This window comes from Chaetodon auriga, chromosome 2 (genome assembly GCF_051107435.1).
Source record: "Chaetodon auriga isolate fChaAug3 chromosome 2, fChaAug3.hap1, whole genome shotgun sequence".
NCBI classification, from domain to species: domain Eukaryota; kingdom Metazoa; phylum Chordata; class Actinopteri; order Chaetodontiformes; family Chaetodontidae; genus Chaetodon; species Chaetodon auriga.
In genome coordinates this window covers 26,210,445-26,228,963 of record NC_135075.1, presented here as the reverse complement: position 1 = coordinate 26,228,963, position 18,519 = coordinate 26,210,445, and the positions used below count along the sequence as shown (strand labels likewise).

The following is an 18,519-nucleotide window of genomic DNA, read 5'->3' as shown; positions in this document are numbered from 1 at the left end:
TGATGCTGTTCTCCATTCACTGGGAATGTATTGACTGAGGATCCAACTCTCAGCCTTCCAGCTGGACCCTGCTGCTGCTCTGCTCAGTGCGTGGGGTTTAAACCAGGACACAAACACACCTGACGGTTGAGGTAGGACACACCCTGGATTTATTAACAAAACAACTACCTCATCTTTTAAAGTTTTCAACAAGTCGATCTGGCATGTTTTATTTTCAGAGAATGCAGCATCTCTGAGGTGTTTAGGTAAGTTTACAAGAATACCTTAAAGGTTTCAGTGGAGCCAAAGGATTAGGCTGCAAATTTTGGTCTGAAAATCTTCATTTCACCAGCTGATCTCGATCTGTATTGTAGGAAAAATAGGTGTATCTTAAGAGAGAATACTTTAAATGCAGTTGTTCCTTAGCAAGTTGAATTTGCATGCAAATTGTAGAGCACAACAAGATCCATTTACAGGTATGCTCATAAGTCTGTGGGTCATGTTTAAGTTAATTACATAATGCGCAAAATCTGAGGACAATGCCTAATAGTTGGGCTTTATATTGAATTCTGTGGTTGTTCATGTGTTACTTGCATAGTCATGGTTCAAGTTGATCTCATTTAACAAAAATGCCAAGTAATTTTCCATGAAGTACAAGGCAGACTGCTCTTATGCTAATATGAGTGCTGAAACAATGCATCAAATAGTCGATAAACAAAATTTATCTTGTGATAATTTTGATAATCAATAAATTGCTAATTGTAAAGCAACAGTTTTCAACATGCCAAATATTCCCTGGTGGAAGTGGTGATGACATATACTGTAAGTGAGTCCTGATGGAGACAGCAGGGATCAGAGGGGGATACAGACTGGAGATGTGCCTCTGGTTTGGATGTTTTATGAATTGCAAGCCTCAATTGCAAGAGAATGGAGCATAATTCAGACTGTGGACAAAAACAATCTACCTGCACCAGTCTGACTACAGTGAAGTCAGATTTACTGGAGCGGTTTGCAAATCTTGTTTGATTACGGAAGGAAAGCACAATAATAGGATAATTATCTCCAACTTACCGCCAAGTTGCAAAACACACATCAAGAAAACAGGCTCTTTTGTACTAAATGAGCACATGTGGAACAAAAGACAGTGTGGTGCAGAGGAAGGGTCTTTGCTGTGTGGTATTTGCTGTTGCAGCAGGATGCTCGACCACCACTACATATTTGTGGGTGGACTGACTGCTCAACTGAAGGGCTCAGAATCCATAAAGATTACCCGAGGCACGCAACCAGACGATCTCAGCCTCTCTCTGCTGGCTGTTGAATGTGTAATAGAGGCTGATATATATATATCATTTTGTGAATCACCACAGATGCTGAATAGGTGAGGGCTGGAGAAACATTTATGTTGGCTGCAAGAACTCCTTTCCAGTAAAGGTTTTCAGAGCCTCATGGAAACACTGATAGAAAAAAGAGCAGCACTTACTGAAATGGATCATTCCAGGAACTCTGCATGCCCTTTCATCATGAACTGCTTTAGCAATACATCCTGAATCAGGCTAATTTGGGGCTGTAAAACTGAAACTCAACTGCATCACTGAGAAACGTTTTGGTGGGTCTGGTAGTGGTAGTTTTATGCACTCTAGAGTGGTGGTGGTGGTTGCTACTAAGTAGGCTAGAGCTCTATGGGAAAACCAGCTACATGAAACACTTGAAATGCTAGCATCATGTTACCATGGTAACCGTCAGTAGTGGGATGAAACTAAGTATATTTAGTGACGTAGTTTACCTCAGAACAATTTTGAGGTACTTGTACTTAACTCGAGTATTTCCATTTTATGCAACTTCATGCTTCCACTCGAGAACATTTATGTGGCAGCTAGCTAGTCGCTACTTCCCAGATTAAGATTTTACAAACAAAACGTGATTGGTTCATAAAATATAATGCATTGTTACAGATTTAACAACCCAAACAAATAAGAAGCTGTGATTATCAGCTCATTATAGTGCTGGTTATTAATGCATCAATAATAACTTTAGAATGCAATTTTTGAAGAACTTGAGATGGGATTAACTTTAAACAATGAAGCAGCTGCAGGAGTATGGAGAATTGGAATAGTAGGAAAGGGATGAAGGGTGCAAAATATAGTGCAAGCGACGAAAGCTGTTGAAATTAGAGTTTTAGTGTACGGACTAAGATGAGCTTATGGCAAGGAGACGTTGAGGTGTCATTTAAGTGCAGTAGTTGGAATGAGGGTAAAACAGCTGAGATCTAAGCCCTATAAACACTGTAATGAGCTGACGCATACTGGAAGGAGCTGAGTTGTTTGTGTATGTCAGTGACTGTGTGGTAGAAATTTATTGGACATTTCAAGTTTTTCCACATCAGTGTGTGTGTGTGTGTGTGTGTGTGTGTGTGTGTGTGTGTGTGTATGACATAACTGCTGGGTCAGGCTGGTCATTTTCTAAATGTTTACCTTAGAGGCAGGAAACAGTGAAAGAAGCTGAAATAGCAGTTACAGTGAAAAATGGTAAAATGTCTGTAAACAACACCTGTGTTTATCTGTGATACAGCCATGCTGACACCAGAGATGAGAAAACCTGTCTATTCAGCAAATGTCAATCAGCAGTGTGTCCCAAACTGCAATTAATGGTTGCCATGGTGATGGTAATTGCTGAGAAACTGACAGTTCCCCACTTCATTTGAACAGTGGAAAAATTGAAAACTAAGTATTTCAGAAAGTATGAACAATAACAAACAGTAAGGTTGAATGAAGTTTCTACATTGACTGGTGTTGGAGTAGGTGCCATATAGCAAGAATAAGAGTAATAGACCATGATAATCAGAGGTAGGTCAGGTCAGGTTGGGTTCTGTCATATTGCTGCAGAATTTTGCAATTTTTGTAAATACCTGTTAAATCAATATGATCAACACAGAAGTGGTTGAAATGGATGAAAAATAGATGCTGTGAAACTCCTTGCTCTCTTGTCAAACACTGTGTAGGAGTTCGTCTTTCTCAGGATGGCTTTGAAATGCATACAGTAAACAACTGAGAGATTACACATCAATGGTGGCCAACTTCCACAGGCCGTTTCTAAAAATTACCATTGTATGTCACAGCTACACAAACTTTTCCCATGTGAAACCATTACATTACACTGTGGACAGTGTAAACTGAGGTAAACTACAAGGCTCTGCATCCCTGTTCTGTTGATGCTGGAATAAAACTGCAGGAAAAACAAACAAAAAACATTCCACTGCTTGGACAGGTTATTTCCTCAGTGACATCACAGTCAAACCCTATTAGTTTTAGAGCTAACGTAACGTCTGTGTTTTCCTACAGCTCTTCCTGACTGCTGTTTCACTGACCAGTCTTCTTATAAAACCATGAGTGTCTTCCTCCTGCTTTGCCTGCTCGCGTTAGGCAACGCCAAACCCTACCAGCCAATCAACGTCATGGACTTCATGAAAAACTATGACATCATGATGGCTGATAGGGGTGATGATGATGACGACAATGACAACGATGATGATGATGATGATGATGACGACTATGATGATGAAGATGAAAACTGTCCAGCTGGTTGCCATTGCTCGCCCAGAGTGGTGCAGTGCTCCGACCAGGGTTAGCACACGAACACACACACACACACACACACACACACACACACACACACACACACACACACACAGAGTTCTCTTAATACTTTTAGACTTGTACAATGTAGTACAATGCATGGAAATTTCGCGTAAGAGTTTCTGCACACCAAACTTCTCAACAGAGTGCGATATAGCGCAGAACAAGGCAACTATTTCCTGTTGAGAGAGTAACAGCATTCTCCTGGGCTGCTGCGCAAGCTGTATCTTCATGCATTGCATTGCTTTTGTGTGAAAGTGGTGTAAAAAGAAAAACATACTGGTATTTCACTGCATCACGTTATGTCCTATAGTTTCCTCTTTGGCAGAAAAAATACGACATTCATAGGCACATCCTGGCTATTGTGCCTTGACTCAAATGATGGGGCAGGCCCTTCCCTCACTGACTTTAATCTCACGAAACTCTTTTGACGGCAACATTTCCACCTAAGGCCATGAATAAAGCCAGGGAGTGATTGCCACAATTGTAGACTGAATCAGTCATGTCTGGACAAAATTCTTTGTTAAACTATGTGCAGCCAACAGTGGCTCATGACCTTGTCTCTGATTTGTCATGCATGATCATGTTTGTTCTCCTGAATCCAAGAATCACTGATACATCATTATTTGAGAACTGAGATGGCAGAGTTTGTGTCAGAGACACTATAATGACTTCTTCACCTGTGCGTTTCAGTACTTTATGTGACAAATGGATGTTATGTTAGCTCTGAACCTCACCAGTTTTGATCCATCTCAGATCAGACTTTTGTGTTTCTGCCAACAGGTCAGATCTCTGTTCCTGAGAAGATTCCTGAAGACACTGTGATCCTGGACCTCCAAAACAATGATATCACTGAGATCAAGGAGGACGACTTTAAAGGCCTCCACAAGCTTTATGTAAGAGAAATCTTCAGAGCTGATCTACTCTGCACATAGCAATCAATGCCACGCTGTTAACATTAAACATGCCTGAACACCAGGACATCCCTGAAGTTAAAGAAGTAAAGAACAATATCAAACCATCTGATGAAAATAGACTAAATGAGCAAACAAGCTCAGCTCTTGTTTGTTTTTTCTGTTAGGCTATACTTGCACTGCTGCAAATGCTAATGCATAATGCTAATGTCAGCCTGCTCACAATGACAATGCTTGAAATTTTCAGCATCTTTGTGTAGCGTACTAACACAAAACCAGCTGATGCCCATGGGAATGTCATTAGTTTTGCAGGTATTTGGTTGCAACATTCATGATGACATTTATTCATTTGGCAAATGCTTTGTGCAAAGTACAAATATGAGGTACAATCTAAGCCACAGTGAATCAAGGAGAAGCCTCTGAGAATAAGTGCCACAATTCTCAGTTTCAAATTCCACCTGGTACATACCACAAGGTTGTGTTTGCCTGAAGTAAGGCCGAGCGTGTAGGAAACCAGAAGTTGTTGTATTTTATTTTCATCTTTTGTAAAACAGAGTATTGGACAAACTGACATTTTGACCTGATGATGGCACTAGATGAAAGATCAGGGATGACCGAAGTTATTACAATGCATTTTGTGGGGAACATGAAGAACACAATATTTGATGGCAATCCCCCTCCAATGTTTGTTTACATGTTTCACTCAAAACTAGAAATGTAAACCTTCTGGTGACACTAGATGAAAAGTCTGAACCAAATAGGGCTTTTTTTTTAGTGCAAATCTTTGATTGAGCTAATGTTTTTCCAACTGGGAAGACTTCAAAGTCTGGATTATACTGCACTGTGTCGAAGTGAGAACTGTGCGAACAAGCTGCAGCCACAGCTCTGTGCTAATACAGTGGCTTGTCATTGAGTCTTACATGGTGCAACTGTTCCATTCTTACACCTGCTGAAAGAAACCCGGCAAGACGCTTAAGACTAAATCTGTAAAGTTTTATTTTGATTCCTTTCTCCCACAACAGGGTCTGTTTCTGATCAACAACAAGATCTCTAAGATTCACCCCAAGGCCTTCAGAAACATGGACCATCTCAGACTGCTGTACCTTTCCTACAACCTGCTGACTGAGATCCCGGCAAACCTGCCTCCCAATGTCATCGAGCTCCGCTTCCATGAAAACAAGATCAACAGAATCCAGAAGGATGCATTTAAAGGCCTGAGGAAACTCCATGTGCTGGGTAAGACCTGGTTTCTGATTTTTTGTATCAGATTAGCAGTAATATAATGTCAGTGTACTTGAAGGTCAGGGGTATCAAGTCCTTTGCCAAGGAGACATCTGCAGGTTTTTATTCAACTCAAGCACTGAAGCAGTTAATATCATTGATTTAACAATGCTTTGACCAGAAAGAAGTAAGTACCACTCTCTGGTTTGAATGGTAGACTGCAAACCTATTCAGGGCCAATGAGTCCTAAAACCTGATTGGCCACCCATCTGGTCAGACAGCCAAACTACTTGTTTAAGGGTCAGAAAAGACGGTGGTAATGGCACTGATTGCTGTTAGGGGATGGAATGCAAACCTTGGTGTCCAGAGTCAAAGTGAGACTGGTTAAAGTGTAGTTTCATTTAGACAGGGAAAGAGAAGATTGTGGTTACGGTTAAAGCAATGTTAACCTTGAGGTAACAGAGTCAGACAATTTACACACCCAGTAATCCACATTAACACTTACAAGCTCTGGCAATGCTGCAACAAAGTCACACTACTTCTCTCTGCGAGACAGCAGTCATTATTCCCATGACCATGACATTTCCACATTGTGGTTTCTGCATCCGCATATCTGTGAGAGTCAGCATGACTGCAATTTTATTTGGTCATGTCTGCAAGGGCCTGGATGGGGAGTGTGCAGACAACGACGTTGGCTGGACATGTGTGGGAATGCATATGTGCAGAAATGCATATGTGTCTGCCCTGCTGATTTGTAGTATATCAAAGAATTAATAGGTGTCTAGAAGAGTTTAGTCAAATTAATCATTGGTTAAAAGGGCTTGTGAAGTGTTACTTAACATGAAAGTATGGGGAGTTCCTCTCATTAACAAAACAGTGCTGAATCACATTATGATGGCAAACGAAGACTCACACCACAGACAGCTAGATAAAGAGAATATTACTGACAATAAGAGAGGAAACTGAATATGTTATTTCAATCAAGCTAAGTTTTTACTTGTTGTCAATAGATCATTCAGATGATTTTTATTAAGGCAAGACGGTTTCTTGATTATGTATTTACACATATGTGAACAAAGCTGATCACTAAGAGCAAATGATAGATGATCTACTGTAACTGACTCGATGTATGTTCTCTACCATAATCAGGAGATATAATGAATCATTAATAATTAAACAAGATGTTTTGTGCTTGCCCAAACAGAGCTCGGCGCCAACCCTCTGGCCAACAGTGGGATTCAATTGGGAGCTTTTGATGGTTTGTCAACCCTGTACATCGGCATAGCAGAGGCCAAACTAACCGCTGTACCAAAAGGTAGAATATCACTCACCTCATGGCATGCTGAGTTGAACAAATTAATAGTGAATTTTTCTTTCTCCTTCAGTAACCCACCCACAGCCTTATGTTACACTGGACCTCAACTGCGCAACTAAATAAGACATAAACACTTATAATGTACTATTAATATGATCCTTTGATTTAACAGTTCTGTTTTCAAATTATCTACCCTTTAAACTGTATATTTGGTGTGTTTTGTATCTCCCAGCCCTCCCATCTTCCATCACAGAACTGAGCCTGGACTACAACAAGATCTCTAAGGTGGAAGTAGAAGACTTCATCAGATATAAAAATTTGCAGAGGTGAAAACCAGCCACATTGCATCCTAGAAACTAAAATCTGCCAATAATCAAACCTTTTGTGCAGGCTGTTGTACATATCAATTCTTCAGAACTCAAATTTGAGTATTTTTCCGACTTACTGTATGTTGACGGTTTGGTAAACACGAATGAATTTGATGTGTAAATCAGTTTTCTATAACTTCTAATTTGTTGATGATTGCTATTAACAAGTGGTGATACTATTTGTTGTCATTTTTGCAGGCTAGGACTTGGTTTTAACCAAATCAAGTATGTAGAAAATGGCAGCCTTGCCAGCATCCCGAACATCCGTGAGATCCACCTGGACAACAACCGTATGAAAAAGATCCCACCAGGCCTCAGCTCCCTGCGCTACCTCCAGGTGAGATGCAGACACTGTAACAAATCTAGCACTTTGATCAGTTTCTGTAGAATAAAGCACATGACACAAAGCTGACAAAGCCAGCTGAGTTGAGTCAGATGACTGAAATGCTGAAATGCTGCGTGCAGTCGCTGCACCCAGTTGTGTTGATTGACAAATAGCTCCAGGCTAACGCCTGCTAAAAACAATCAGTTTTTACATTTCTATTTCAGCAAACCAGACAGTTTAGGGATCGTTTTTGTTTGTTTGTGGTTAAACAAACAAAACAGACTTAAACACGTTCTGGACATACTTGTGTACTGGACGCCTGTAGATCAAACTACAATTTGTAGAATTACAGCAGCAGTGTGCCAAATAAGCCCTGAGTTTCCTGAGGTCCAGAAAACCTCCAGAGGGCATCTTGATGACATGACTGAACTACCTCAAGTGGCTGTTCTTAATCCAGCTTCCTCTCACTGTGAATGAACAGCTGTTTCACTCCAAGTCCCTTCCAGTGTCTGAGCTCACTCACCCTGCGAAGAAAACTAATTTTGGCTGCTTGTATTCATTACAGTATGTCATTCTTTTGGTCGCTACCCAAAATGTATCATTGTAAATCAAGTTTTTAACATAAATTGACTGCTAAATCGAGAACTTTGTTTTAAAATTCAGCTCCCTTTCCACCGATAAAGTCCAGTACAGCATCTGTATCACTGCTGCTGCTTCATCAATCCACCTGTCGACCTCATCCTCAAACTTACCTCATAAGATACCTAAACTTTATCACTTCTCTCCAAATCTCATAATGTGAGAAAAAAAAGACAGCAAAAAATAAAGTCCTCTTACATTCCTTGATCTTTCACATCTACTGTACTGTTGTTAAATCAGAAATGGCGAGGAATGGTGAAGTTATTTGTTAGAATTAGGGCTGTCAAAATTGGCTAAAAGTGAAGTGTGACTATTCTCTCTGAAAAAGAACTCTCCAACATTGAATGGGCCAGAAGTGTTTGGGTATCTATTTTGTGTCCATAATACAGCAAACCAATACAACAAGAGGCATACTCCTTGTATATTATTTCAACATAAACATGTCTTTAAAAGATCTACATACCTACATGTTACATAATAAAAAAAAAAAATAATGTCCTATACCATACAGTAATACTGTGTGCACTGTTTCCACTTAGCTTTCAATGCCACAAACAGGAGGCATTCCAGTCAAATTTTATCTTATTATGGACCCTGTTTTCCCATGTTTTTGTGTCCAGGTGACAAATGGAGATATCATTTTTTGAAGATTTTCCAGTATTTTGCAGCCGACAGCCATGAAATGGGCTGCAATGTAATTCCTCTGGAAGAGTGCACAGACATTATGACCAGAGAGATTTCAATATGTCAGACTTAAACAGATTTTCCAAGAGAAAAAGAAAGAAAGAAAGAAAATTACTGGACAACAGAAACTATTTTTATGACTCCTGTCTGTGATGCAGTGCATTCTGTGCATTGGCCACAGCAGTACTGCTTTTTTCCACAATCCAAAATCAATGTTCACACCAGAATCTTTTAAAATCAAAATATATATTCAAATTTAGAATATTCATCGACATCCTTTGTCAGAATGTTATTCCAACTTCTCAGCCATCAGCTTTTTCAACTCTACCCAACTTATTTTTTATTTCCTGGTCTAAAGGTTCTGATTTTGTGTTTTCAAGGCAGCAGTTAAGCAGCATTAGAACAGAACACCTAATCATGGTTGGTTTACTGACAAGGCAGAAAAATAACCCATTAAAAAAATAATCTTCTCTGTTTGTTTAGGTGATTTTCCTCCATGGCAACAAAATCAGTAGTGTGGGAGTCAACGACTTCTGTCCCATCAGGCCCAGTATCAAGAAGAACCTGTACACAGGCATCAGCCTGTTTGCCAATCCTGTTAAATACTGGGACATCCAGCCAGCCACCTTTCGCTGTGTGACTGGACGGAGGGGCGTTCAGCTCGGAAACTTCAGAAAGTAGAAGTAGGGAGTGAAAAATAAGCGTTCCAGACAGATCAGAAATCAAGACTTGCCAATATCCTCATTACAGTATAAGGAGGGAGCTGGAAATAACTCTGATAGATAAAACAAGACGAAACTGCATTCCTAAAGTGTTAGCTAATCAGGAAATGAGAGAAAGTGACATTATATTGATATATAGAAATTCTCAGCCAGGAGAAAAAACAAAACCGAAAGCCCACCTCCGTGAGGCGAGTTCAGTAAGATGATCCTCCTCTTTTGTAACTCAACTTTTACTGTGTATTCTTTCCCAGGAATAAAGCGCCTCCCTCTGGTCACTTTTTGAGTAAAACCACCCAATGACTTGACTTGAGTAGCATTAAATGTTGATGCCTTTTTATTAACAGATATCCCTTTTAGTTCTTTCCCTTGTAGTTTAAAAATAAGACCAATTTTGATGAGATACAGTAGAAAATGTCTAAGCTTAAGTTGTCATTGTAACAAACAACAAATATTATCTTTATCATATTTACGCCTTTTTTGAGGCTTTGTACAGATGTTGTAATTATAATAGAAGAGTCATCAGAGGTCAGAGCTCTAACAGGAGCGTAATCTTTTCCTCCCAGCAGAAGTCTGTACAGTCGATGATGATGGCATTATTTAGTGCAATAAGTCACTCTGAAGCCCGATGTTTGTCTTTATGTGGATGTTTTATATTATCTCGCTGCATGTTTGTATTGTCTTTATTTAGAAGCTGAAAGCGACATGTGAGACTGGATTATACATTGTCCTTGATGTAAACCCAAAACGTCACATTGTTTTAATGAATGATTGCAACCAAGTGAACCACAGTTATCATTGAAATTATAAGCAGGTCATGTAATTCCCAACCAGGAATGTCTGAGAGCATCTCTTCCTTACAAAAATGTTTTTGTCTCCACCAGTGATCTCTCCTCTGAAATGGTGCTATATTTATTTAGTATGTCTTCAAATAAAACCTGGAACACCTCCCCATTTATGTCTTTACTTGTAGTCTAATTAAAAGTGGGTTGGTGTTGGGGATTTAACATTTGATTTTTGCGCCATTATTGTCGTATCCTCCTGTCCTCTAGGTCAAACTTTTGATTTTAGGCCATATAACCACATATCTGACTTAAGGACCAGTGTGTAGGATTTAGTGGCATGTAGAGCTGAAGTTGCAGATTGCAACCAAATGAATACACCTTCCCTCAGCCGTTCCTTTCTAGCACATAGGGGAACCTAGAGTGGCCACGAAACTCATGACAAACACAAAAAGCACTCTTCTAGAGTCAGTGTTTGGTCTGTCCATTCTGGGCTACTGCAGAAACATGACGGTGCAACATGGTGGACTCTGTGGAAGAGGACCCACTCCCTCTGTAGATATAAAGAGTTCATTCTAAGGTAACAAACACACAATTCATATTTTATTATGAATAATGAATATTGCATTCGATTTCTGTAATATTCTGTCAATAAATCCCCCTAAATCTTACACAGTGGTCCTTTAACATACCAGAAAAAATACTTAAATAATTAATAGATTATGAAAATCAGTGATAATCGACTACTTTTTTTGACTGAATAATCGATTAATGAACTTGTGTTTCAGCACTAACCCTAGGTCATGTTTCCTTTTAATAATCACTTTGAACTTGCTGTACAGGGTACAGCTGTGATATTGCCCTTAGTATTACCTTATTTAGTTGATTATGAAATAGGTGCCAGTGTCTTTTCTTTGTAAATAAAAATGATACGTGAAGGTTTAGACCACAAAAAAGTTTTAGTTCTCCACTCTCACTCCAGACCAGTTGAGCTATCCCTTTATCCACCAGCAGGTGTCACTGCACACTAAATAATTACAGGTAGTTCTGTTGGCGTCAGTGGAGGTCAGGAGATTGAGACAGAAGGATGAAGACACCTGCACAGTGATTGGTTCAGATTTCAAATCCATAGTATTAAGAAACTGTGGCTTCCTAGGAGACCGTAATGGACAGTAATGGGACAATACAGGGAACCATTGTGTCTAAATTTTGCTATAGTTGCCAAGTTGATCTACTCTACCACTACTTCTAAAATAAGGAAAAAGGCCACATTTAACTGAACAATAGTGAAAGAATGAGAGGTCGTGTCAATGCTACAACAGTTGAGACAATATCCAATATGTACAATATAGACCTTACACTGAATATTCATGTTATTTATTGCTGCATCAGTTCATCATATGGGAATATTGCAGATGTCTTGTACATCATTTTATTTCAGGCATTATTATTATTATCTCAGGAAATTTTGGGATCTCCACTTAAATGTACATGAAATGATTCAGGCTTGAACAATGTCAATGTCATTTCTAAAGATGGGGCCACTGGAGTGTCTGGCAGGGTTGAAGGTAGCCCTGATCCAGGACTGCTGTCTTATGTATTGCAGCTCTGGATTGCAATCAAAAACATTTACAGAGAGAAATTGTCTTTTTCGGTTTTACACGGTCTGTATTGATTTCAAAGGGAAAGTTTTAGAATTTATTTGCTTTCTTGTTGAGAGTTTAAAAAAAAAAAAAAGGTTTGCCCCTACAAGAAACCATGATCAGAGCTCATGATGGGGCAGGTTGTCCATACAACTGGAAGCACAAAGTAAAAGGTGTTGCTTGTCTCTATGATGTGTTGGAAATTGAATTCACTCAAACTGCAGAAAGCACCCTGCAGCTCCTCATCTAACCAGCTCACTTCTTTTTAAACTGGTCCTTCATCCAATATTTCAAACTTGTCCACCAACACAACTAAGTGTCCATGTAGACCAATTTTTAATGAACAGATGGTGTACAGGACTCACCCCAACCACATTCTGGAGATCTGTTCAGACTCATCAATAAAAACCGCTGAAAGAAAAAAAAGACTTGTCAGCAGATTGAGCTGCACATTTTATTTTTTCAGTGGATAATGAGTATTTGTATGCTGTTGGAAATGTTACTGATAAAATAAAGGTTTGGTTTTACTTTGTACACCCTGCATGTTCAAACTCTTAAATTAAGTTGCTGACAAACATGGGGGGCCTCTCCCTAGGGGGGCCCAGAGTTATAAAATGGGGGCACGACTAAGCAAAATACAAATGATACATGCTTCTGCAGTGCCAGCAAGCATGGATAAGTTTGTGAAAGGACTCCCAGGTAAACTTAAAGCATAGATTATTGAAATTCATCGTACTCACGGTTAAGCCAAAAAACGCCTGCAGTGCGTACAAAATGCAGCTACTTAGCTTTTAAGAAATACTAGAAGATCATATCTGCCCTACTTCAGCCTCTCTTCACTGGTTACCAGTACATTTTAAAAAAGATTTTAAGATTTAACTAAATACCTTAAGAGCAATTTATGGTTTAGCTCCTGGTTGTATTGTTGAATTGCTGTAGCCTCAGATCTTCAGGCAGGACTTGGTTGCTGCTCCATAGTCCCAGCTCAAGACTGTAGGTAACCAGGCTTTTGCAGCTTTGGCCCCTCAGAAAGTTACTTCTCTAAACCCATCTATTTAAAAAAGACGTCAACACAAGATTGACTTGTTCACACACACTTTTAGCTCTAGTTTGGTCTTCACCAGCCTCAGAGAGAAACAAATCTGGCCTTTAAGTTGCTAGATGTTCCACTTTCTTCACCACTTAACCTCTCTAACTGTGTCTGCCTGGGTGGTCTGGGGTCTGATGTCTTATCTGGTGCTGGGCAGGTAGTGTCCCGTGAGTTTATCAGAGAAGAGATTTGCTGAAGTGAAACACACACACACACACGCACAGACACACACACACACACACACAGATGCACACACGCACACACACACTCACACAGAGGAATGATGAATGTGATGAAACCAATGTGAAAACGTGACGGGATGTGTGTGTTTTCTTTGCCCTCTCAGTCTCTCTGGGAGGCCCCTGTCAAACAGCAGCCAGCTCACTGCAGATTCCCAGAAACCCAACACCTGCAAACTGCCTTCATCAGATCCATTTTTACCTGAAAGTAGTATCTACAGTCCACAGAAAACGAGACCAGACTGCAGTACAGTACAACAACAACGTACTGCTGCGGATGATTTGCTTCTCCACTTTTTTGTCTTTTTAAATGAAAACTCGTTGTATTGTGGGTGGGGTGGTGGGGAGCTGCCTCTCTTTCTCCAGGAAACATATGGAACAGATCTGCCGGTTGGCCAGGCCTCGTTCTGCCACGTCTCACAGCCACACACACGCACACACACACACACACACACACACACACACACACACACACACACACACACACACAGAAAATGGACCTAACTTCAGGGCTTTTACCCCTCTTCACTCTCTGCTTTTATTCCTCTGACTCTTCTCCATCTTCTACTTTACTCTTGTCATTTCCTCTCCCATCTCCCACTTCTTCCTCCATCCAGGACTTAATTCTACCAGCTTTTTAACCTGCACAAATGAGTCTTCCATCAGTGAAATCAGTCAGGAAAATATGCTGATCATTGATATGAAGATGCTCTGCATGCTAAAGTGGAGAATGTGTTAATTATGTCTTATGTTTTAAACTCATTAAGCTTCGGAGAAAACAAGCAGTGGTTCCAATTCACACAGCAAAAGGGATGTATTAAACGAATGAGCTGTCTTCTAGTAACTGTACTTAACTTGAGATGAGACGCATCAGGATCTTTCTGATTCAGCAGGTCTGTGACTGAAGAACGCATGGTATGTTATTATTATTGCTTTGTTTGCCGCAATTAATCAGAGCAGCATATCCCACTGAAAAGTTTTACAAGTTGGATGAAACGTAGATTAACAGCTAAATCAGGTGGGGATGTGTGAGGAAAGACTCACAGCTGCACTGCAGATCAGAAAACAAACTGTCTGATTGTCACCAGCTGAACACGTTTAGAGTCTGCACCACGTCGAAGTTCATTTAAAGTTAACACCAACTGGCTGGATTTCTATCATTAATGGTTGTAATGTATACTTTTACTTTTAACTACACAACTATAATTTGATTACGGTCAATTAATTTTCTGTGAAATGACAAACTGATCAGTTTTGTATTCATCATTGCAGCACCACCACATCACATCCTAAATACAATAAAACCAGCATATTAAATCTTATTGGGACACTTCTGTGAAAAGGTCATCTACATCCTTTATTCCTCAGCCATGCCGTATTTCTTTACCTAATTCTATGTTGATGTGATTATGCAATATTCCCACAAAGACCCCTAAGGTATCAGTCAGTCTCATCTTTTAACCTCCTTTTCCTCTTTTCGTCGCCTCCTCCTCAACAGGCCTCAGTAAGCTCTTTCGCGTGAAAAGCTGCTAGACACTTTTGTTCTTTCTTTCTTTCTCTCTCTCTCTCTGTTTTTGGCTAAACCCGTGAATCTGTGATATGTGTTGGATTTATTGTGTCTTCTCAGGAACGTGCCTACTTTAAAGGCTGTTTAACTGCCTGTGGAGATAAATCAGCTTCCCATCTCTACAGTTCAAATAGTTTAAATCCAAAAACAACAAGTTCAGATCTCTGTCCTGTCCTCCTCCTCTTCCCTACTCTTCAGCCTTCCTCATCTATCAAACAGTTGTGTGCAATAATAACAATAACAATAACAATAACAATAACAATAACAATAAATATGTCACCATTTGAGACGATTAACTGTAGATGGAGTGTAAACTTCAGCAGATTCACAGGTGGACTACACCAATGAGGATCAACTTTATAGGTTTTTTTTTTTTTTAGTTCCATCAAAGATTTTAAAGAAGTGTAAACACAACAGTGTTAAATTTAAAGCTTTGTTAAAATCTACCATATTTTAGTGCTTTTTACACCTAGATTAGTGTCAGACGTTCATAATCCAATCTGTCTTGTCATAATGAATTGACTTTACACTGACAGCTGAAGGGTTTCATTTTCAAACTTGGCCGAATTTTTGAGTTTGGTTGGAGCAAAATCTTGCTGAACTTGAGTTTGATGATAATTACGTATTTGATGCCCAGAGTGTCCGAAGTATTTTCCATCACAGAAAAAGGAGTTTGCCATTATCTCTGACATGTTTGTCTTCAGATGCATTGAATGACCTTGATTATACTGTGAGCCTGGACGAAGCTGGTTCGAGGCCAACAAAAGAGGCAGAGGAGGCACAGTGGGAGCTCAGGTTTCCAGAGTATAAACTGAGGATGGTGGGCAATGGTAGAGTCATTAAGCAGGAAAGGGCCACTGCTTTCAGTTGCTCCTCTGATTGGAGTCCCAAAAAACCTCATCAATCACTTCACAACTCACTGATGAATTCAAGGCTACTGAAAAGTCACTCCACCTTCTAATTCTCATTAACTTTTCAGCAAGAAGAATGTCAGTGTTTTCAAGTATGATGTTCCATCTTTCACAAGATTTACTGCCCAAATCTGCTCAGCAAGTTGAAAAGCCATCTAATTCCACTTCGTCTTCAAGCTTACTATCAAAACGTTACAGATCAGTAGAAGATAAGTAAAGCCCATACGGCAGCATCATTTCAGGAGATTCTCCAAGGACCACTACAATGTACAAGAAGAAGGCCACATAAGCGCCGGTGTCAGTAATAATCCCTCAACGCACTGGAAAACTGTGTGCGTACATAACTGTGGTAAGTAAGTTAGGTTAAAGTTGAAACAGAAAGTGGTCATTAACTGCAATGAATATTAACAATGGACAGTTTGTGCAATAATTTGGAATTTCACCTTTTTCTCTCCAAAATACATTTGTCTAACATGAGGATTGATTTCCAACCTGTCAAATCGTCTGACTGAACAAGATCAGTAAGACTTGGATCAATAAAAATATCCATCATTCAGGTACAAAAGTTTTTTGTAGTAAGCCTAACAATTATGACAGGTAAAATAAAAATGCGTTGCTGGTATTTCAGCTATTTGAAGAGTCCCGATAAAAAGATAAGAAGTCTGTTGACCCACGTAAAACCTGCACTTCCAAGTACTTCCAAACTAAACCAGCTAATTTTGAAAACACATAAATTTTCCTTATCTTTAGCCCTCTGTCCACATGAAGTCACTTTTTGACGGCTTTTGATATTCAAAAAAACTAAAGATAAGATAGCGTTTCTGCTTTTAGGATGCAGTTTAGAGTTCAGTTTATAAATGCAGAGAAAAAAAAAGCACTGGGTTATTTTGGGTTATGGTCAGGGCAGTAAGTCCCTTCCATGTTTTCAGGCTTGCACATCTTTTGAAAAGTTAATAGTTACAAGTCCAAGCATCAAAACACAATTATCACAGATCGTCATTAGTTTACTGCAGAAGTTCATCCAATCAGAGTCCTTCTCAACCAGGGCATCATCGTTTTTTAGTGTGCGACAAATCCTGCACATTTACTGCCAACAAACCCAAACAACAAATGAGGAACACAGTCTCCTCAGACTCCTCCGACGCTTTCAGGGAGGAATCAAACACTTCACAATGCCAACATCACAGAAAAAAAAAAAAAAACTCTCAAAAGTTGGAGAAAATTGGACATTTAGCCTGTCAGCACTCACTCAACACACATTCACTGTCCAAAAACACACAAACACAAAACTAAAACATACACCACCAACTCATCCAGAGCAGAGCCAAGGCTAAATGAGGCCAATGAAATTAAAATGTTTAGAGGCGAAGACTGAAAGGCCTGTTTGTTCATGTGAGAGAATCCCAGCAGTGATGCTTTCTGCAGGGAAAAGACTGACATGAAAAATGAGCTATGAGGACGACGAGCCAATTGCTGTCTGGCTCTGGAGTGGAAAAACCTGGCCTATGATGAATGTGTGTGAGAGAGGGTGTGTGTGAGAGAAAGAGAGAGAGAAGGAGAGTAAATGTAACTGGAAGCATCAAAACAGTCATAGAAAAGCAAAAAGTAGTAAAACCATACCTGTTCACAACCAGACAGGTTCACAAGCTGATTCCAAACTTTAGAACAGTGTGTTACTGACAGAAATTTAAAAAACTCACAACAGGCTGCATGAATTAGCTGTTACCAAGCTATACTTCTGGTAAGACAGTTAGGACATCTCTTTTGTGCATGACAGGTAACTTTTCCAATTGTTTGGAGACAGATTATTTCACTTATAATTCCGTAAACCACAATTCAAGTGGGTCAGAAGTTTGCAGAAGTTTCAGAAGTTAACTATGCTTTTAAACAGGTTGGGAAATTCCAGAAATGATGTCATGGCTTTAAAAGCTTTGATAGACTAATCTAATCAATGTCATTGATTATTTGAGTCAATTGGAGCGGTACCTGCAGCTGTATTTGAAGGGCTATTTTCAAACTGAGAAAGCACAAGAGAATCAGAGGGACATTCTCCTTTCTCCTTTCTTTCACTGGTGAAATTTGTCTTCCGCCTTTAACCCATCCTGGTCATCCTTCTTCCGCAGCAGACCAGGAGCGGTGGGCTGCCATCCAAGTGGCGCCCGGGGACCCAGTTCCTTTTGTCACCATTGGTCAGGTGGTGATCTTCTCGCATGTTTTTAGTGGGGGTATATTTATGGAGGATATCCCAGGTGAACATGGGGAGAATATGCATTTCCTCGAGCAGCAGGCACCGGAGGCATGGTGGAGGACCATCGTTATGTTTGGAGATAAAAAGGGTAGGTTTGCAGGGGAAGAACACCATCCCAACCGTGTAGCACAGAGGTCATGCCATCATGTTTTGGGGGTGCTTTGCTGGGGGGGCTGGTGCACTTCACAAAATAGATGGCATCACGAGGAAGCAAAATAATGTGGATATATTGAAACAACATCT

At 39.9% G+C, this 18,519-nt stretch overlaps 2 protein-coding genes across 3 annotated transcripts in view; one reads left to right on the top strand and one right to left on the bottom strand.

Moving 5' to 3' along the window:
* The window catches only part of cenpp (centromere protein P), an 88,853-nt gene that overhangs the window by 35,805 nt on the left and 34,529 nt on the right, over positions 1 to 18,519 (bottom strand). The window lies entirely within an intron of this gene.
* aspn (asporin (LRR class 1)) lies at positions 55 to 9,972 on the top strand. The gene is made up of 8 exons (XM_076748537.1): positions 55 to 131; positions 3,318 to 3,599; positions 4,395 to 4,507; positions 5,548 to 5,761; positions 6,951 to 7,061; positions 7,294 to 7,387; positions 7,628 to 7,766; positions 9,561 to 9,972. Exons 2-8 carry the CDS (start codon positions 3,362 to 3,364, stop codon positions 9,756 to 9,758), a joined length of 1,107 nt encoding a protein of 368 aa, XP_076604652.1. The 5' UTR covers positions 55 to 131; positions 3,318 to 3,361; the 3' UTR covers positions 9,759 to 9,972.

Coding starts and splice junctions, on each gene's coding strand:
- aspn (XM_076748537.1), top strand. CDS start 3,362: ATGAGTGTCTTCCTCCTGCTTTGCCTGCTCGCGTTAGGCAACGCCAAA. Junction 4,508..5,547: donor AAGGCCTCCACAAGCTTTAT/GTAAGAGAAATC, acceptor CTCCCACAACAG/GGTCTGTTTCTGATCAACAA. Junction 5,762..6,950: donor GAGGAAACTCCATGTGCTGG/GTAAGACCTGGT, acceptor TTGCCCAAACAG/AGCTCGGCGCCAACCCTCTG.